A 5,577-nucleotide genomic window follows, 5' to 3' on the forward strand; every position below is an offset into this window, starting at 1 on the left:
ATGAGACGTTTCTCTCTTTTCTCCCACATTCTCCCGTTACTCTTTCGCATTCATCGCTTGCACTCACTTTTTATGTTTGTGACCATGCTCTTCAAAAATAAATGATAATAGTACAATGCACCGCGATACAAGTGTGACAACACAAGACAGCAAGTCCATATATACGAGATCAGCAATTCGGCCATTCATCGCGGAAGGACGGGTTAGGCAAGTTCAAGTTCGGAATCAACACCGGCGCGAAAGACGGCGGTTTTCTTATCACAGCCTTCTGCAACTTCTATCTAGCAACCATCCGCAGGGCAGCGTTCGCCAGTGCAACTTTGCACCAATTCAATACCAAGTGGGCAGTTATTTATTTAATTCACAGTTCAATGCTCTTATTTTGTTTTCCTTCGATGATGGTGCTTTATTTTCGCATTCTAGAGCAGAAATACAATGGCTGACTGTGGACAAGGCGCAAGTCGCCCTGAAATAAGTAGAAACGTTTTCAAACCACCTGTCTTTCATCATCCGCCACCGATAACCCAACAGGAAACATGGAGCATTAAACTAAATGGTTGTACGATGCTGTGCTGCACCAATAGTTGATACATTGAAAGTATTCTATCGGCATACCTAGTGCTTAGCAGCGAACTACAAATTGTGGAAGCCAGTACCGCAGCATTTGGTTGCTTTGTGAAAGGCATCTGAAGCAACCACCACTTGCACATAGGTAACACGATTAACGTACATCGAGTTGTTGTCGCACATCGGAGTCTTCGAAAAGCGTGACGCTACTGACGCACGACAGCCAGATGAAAGCCCGCCGCAGCGCGACACTCGAAACAAGCTCATCCACATAGTCTAGATAAGTTTAGATAAGTTTCACAGTAATCTCTGATTGACGTATTTCCCAGTCGACCGGGTATGGAGGAAACAGATCATTATACAGACACCGAAATCAAAAAGCAATCTGACGTGGAAAGTGGTAGCACACATATAAGAGATAAATAAAGCAGTGAAGTATCTCTATGATAACCAAAGATAAACGACAAGACATACAGGAAGGGGGACACTGTTTCTGCGTCAAACGAACCGATCAACAGATGCTTGAAGCACACCAAAATCGTACGGTTTACTTGAGTTTCGACCGCATCATTTGGAATGGGACGCGGGCGATGTAGTAAGACTACGAGAATAAACGAAAACAACTAGATGGAATCGACCATTGCGTGCCAATATAAAAACAGAAAAATCGTCATGACGAGCACTCTCTGACAGCCAACTAACAGATAACACGCACACACAAACAAGCCTCCAACGACTGTTCCCATTTGCAACTTCGGAGCATCGAAGCTTGACTCAACAGTCACGGGGGGCTAACTATTGTCCACAATTGCTTGTGGATTGGTATCAGTCACGAATTTAAGGATCCCGGTGCAGCGAAAGACCCCTTAATCTCCAAGGGAAACGACCACTAGGTCAGGCCCCATCGATGAACTGCTGCAACCGGCAGAAAAACATTCTCGAAACTGGTTCGGCAGGAAACGAACTGAACCAAATAGGAAGGTGAAATAACTTGGACACGGTACCGCAGTTGTATTTACGGTCGGTGCCTTCTGCACAAATTGGTGCACATCAGACGAAAAACTCACCTACCTGATGGTAATCCACCTGCGATATCCGGAGTAGAGGGACAAGCCTCTCGGAGACAAAGTGACTGAAGACAAGCTTGAGCCTTCGAGTCGGTCAGCGTACAGATTGACTCCTAAAATGTAAATTCAAGATAGCATTTCAGAAGTCTGGAAAATCATCGGTAAATTTGGTGCGGAAAAACTTTTCGATTATGATATAGAAGCTTCGTCAACCCAAGCAACTCGCTTCTAAGACTGATCAAGTCAAACGGAGGACCATTCGGCTAGAACTCCTCAGAATAGCAGATTAAATCAGCGTCAATTGTCGCAACTGGGTTTTTGTTGGTTATTATGTTATGATCGATTGGGTTGGGTCATGGGTTTGGTTTTTCCCGTTTGTTTCGCCCGAAAAATTTTCTTGTGTCTTTTACAATTGTGGTTTGCGTATGCGCGTTGATGTTACGACGACCAAGTCTTGTTTTCTACTTAAGGCCCCGAACAGTTCTGTTGATGAGCGGTCTTGACTGACGACAGCAAAACATCTCGTGTCAACTCGGCTAATACAAATCTCTTCACGCACTCACTAGCTATACAACCTCTATTCCGTTTCTACTGAGATGCTTGGTCATTTCCACCCTCTAGACTACCGGTCTCTGTGATAAGAATCATAGTCCACGCCTCAAGACTTCGACATTTTCTAAATCTATTCTATGTCCTGTGTCCAGTTCATGCGCCGTAATCGCCAGGTCTTTGACCAACACCTATTACACATCTGCATTTCATAATGACTTGGTTGCTCTCATCCTGGTGTATGAACTCAGGACACATCACGGATCGCTATTATGAGATTCGAGATATGAAAAAGTGTGCTGCTGTGTGTCAGTTGTGACACTTTATTGGACTGGACCATTACAAAAGTTTGACTTGAATGATGAAGAACAAGACATGGTATTTCACACACACCTTAGAGGATTCAAGTACTGATGACAGGAGTCAGGAATCGTGTACCTAAAACATCTAAGTATATAAATCACCCGAAAATAAATTATCAAGCACAGCCACTTTCTCAAGTCCCTATGAAGGTGGGTCTTTCCAAACCGCTTACAGTGGCTGAAGATCGTAGGACGATAACCGAACCACAAAACGTGTTGGAAAAGATGAAATACATACTGAAGGGGTGGACGAATGACACGATACAGCTCTCACATGAGTTGCACAGTCTGTCGGACCTAAAATATCCAATCAGAGTAGAAGGGTGACACAATCGTGCCAGTTTTCAAAGAAAAAGGAAGCCCGAAGTACAGACGACTACCGAGGAGTAAGTCTTCTAAGCATTGCAAGCAAAGTCCTTTCACGCATTCTACTTCACCACCAAGGAGAAAGTGTCCTTCAAGAGCAATGTAGATTCCTAGGCGGATGCAAAACGATTCAGCTGATCACGTCATCTGAAATGGAAACAACGGTTATACGCTCGGAAGCTCAGGACAGCATTTGATCCACCAATTATGGATATGCTTTGGGTTGTCCTCTCAGAGCTCGGCCGTCCCGAAACATCAAACATTATAAAACCCTTTCAGTTAAGTATGAGGGCTTCCGTCTGCACGGAAATGCGAAACCCATTATGCCCACTTTGAAACCGGCAGATCCCGTCAGATCATTTGCAAACAACCGCCCGGAACAAAAAACTAATGCTTTCCAAGATAGACTGTGGTTGGGCATATGTCATGTATGCTCCAACCAACAACCTCTATCTGGTAACCTCAATAATATAAATAATAATCGTTCAGCTGTAATATTCTTCCGGTGCCTAGCTGCCATGTCACCCGAAGGAAGCACGAGGACTGGGATACTGCCAGGTCGCCCAGGCCTGGACAGGGAAGTCGAGTGGCAGAGGTCGGGTTCGAACCCGGGCCCTCCTTTCTTCGCGCTCTAAACACTTGGACCATCTCGTCCCCGGTAACCTCAAGCTGCTGCCTTAACGATTCGGATCCGCTAACAGGCACCCACTTATGCGCAGGCTCGTTATGTAACCGCTGCAGCCAGCTGACCCTTGCTATGCCACAGAGAAAACGCTGATCGAACGCCTGGGGACGCCTAAGGTCTCCACACCGCGAAACTTAAATCTCACAACCACAGAGTAAGACCACTGTTACAGTTGCTTGTATACGCGGCCCTTTAGCTTGGCCAAACGTTTATGACACCAAAAATGATATAAGTTGGTGGAAGCTGCTCGTACCTTGGCTATCCGTGCATTAACTTCAATCACGGCTTAGGCAGCTGCCAAGCTAAATGACCCGATCAACAAACCCCAGCTCGTGAATGCTGAAAAAGAATCCTCCAGTATGGCTCAATGGATTGCTGAGGCACACAAACCGTCACACTATGACATCCAACATGCGTGCTCAACGCACCGCTTTACTCTGTGGGCAGGTGTTCGAAATAAGGTCAGTTTTATTCACACGACACCGAGGATCTTTGTCAGTCCACTATTACAGGCAATAGTAATGAAACTTATTAACTGTGTGACCTCAACGTCCATGCAGAGTCGTTAGTAAACTGGAAATGCAGGCCACCAATGCGCACAATTAAGATTAGTTCAGAACTACGGGACCCGAAATTCTAAAATGAAGCTTTCTTGCAAGCAAATCCTTGACACTGACGGCTTGGCATGTTGTTGAAATTTTTTTCTCGCCATTCATCGTTGCGCAGTGAAATAGCGGTGGATCAATGGGTAGGCCAACCTTAGTGGACGACCCAACCATCAACCACAAAGAGGAAGGTAACATCTAAATCATGGCTTCGCCATACCTTCAATATGAACCAGCAGGACCCGGCGCATTCCAAGCTAAAACAAATGTATTATCGGATAAAATTTGTGTATTACGATGCGACTATCAGAACCATGCTCGAAAACCGTGATATTAAATGAAGAATGCTATTTGATATGTGGAATGCTAACGAAATGCAACACCTCAACTGAATTCGTTAACGGACAAGAGTAAAAAAGCATAATTCGGGAATAAGAAAGATATAATAAGCAGAATGAATTCAATCTGACAATTCTTTTCACTTCATCACGAATATAACCCAAACGGCTGGCAAGTAAGCGCATCATCATTGCTATCAACATGACGGCTGAAGAACTAAGTCTTGCCGAGGTATCTGGGCAGTGCGTCAGAGGCAACCGCAAGAGAGAGTTCCATCTTACTAGCTAAACTCACACAGTGAGCAAATGGCGAGGACATACAGCAGCGAAACAATACATTTCCGTCTTAGAAGTCACATACCCGGCGGATGAGCTCAGAGCTGATGCCTAAGTGGTTTTGAATTGCAACGGTAATCAAGCGTTGTAGCCGAATGGTGATCATTTGAAGAATTCGCAAAAACGCAGGCGTCTGAGGCTGACATATTTCCAAGAATGAACGCGCTGGTAATTTCAAGACGATACTCGGATCCAGAGCTACGGCTTCTGTTGTTTCGTGGATGGATGGATTTCCACTAAGGACGTTCAGGACTGAGAGCAAACTGTCGATGCTGCCACCGCGTGTGACTTCGTTGATCACGGAATGCGAACCGTCCTTGTGGAATGAAGAATAATAAAACACCAACATAATACAAAATCATGTGTATCGAAAAAAACATGTGGCCTACCGTGTTATATCCACCTGAAGAGTCCCAAGCTTGACTTGAACAGCAGTGGATTGCTTTTCAGAATTAACCATATTCTATCCTTAAAAGCACACGGTTTTGGTTTCGTTAACCAGATAATAAGTGTTCACTTATTCTATTCATCCAAGGAACCTGAAACCCTGCTAGGGAACAGATCAACTCAACCGCCTCATTGCTAAGAACTGGTACCTTGTCAAGACAGGCTGCTGCAGCATACGTTGTTCCTGATAATATACGGATTACATATATATATATATATATATATATATATATATATATATATATATATGATAGT

At 44.4% G+C, this 5,577-nt stretch overlaps 1 protein-coding gene across 1 annotated transcript in view; it reads right to left on the bottom strand.

Annotated features, from left to right (window-relative positions):
• T265_09823 (hypothetical protein) overlaps nt 1-5,577 on the bottom strand; it is a gene marked incomplete at both ends in the record, with an annotated part of 78,448 nt that overhangs the window by 63,687 nt on the left and 9,184 nt on the right. The window contains 2 exons of the mRNA XM_009176006.1: nt 1,639-1,747; nt 4,901-5,191. Coding sequence (XP_009174270.1) covers nt 1,639-1,747; nt 4,901-5,191 — 400 coding nt within the window. The remainder of the gene's footprint in view (nt 1-1,638; nt 1,748-4,900; nt 5,192-5,577) is intronic.

Source organism: Opisthorchis viverrini, assembly GCF_000715545.1.
Source record: "Opisthorchis viverrini unplaced genomic scaffold opera_v5_306, whole genome shotgun sequence".
NCBI lineage: Eukaryota > Metazoa > Platyhelminthes > Trematoda > Opisthorchiida > Opisthorchiidae > Opisthorchis > Opisthorchis viverrini.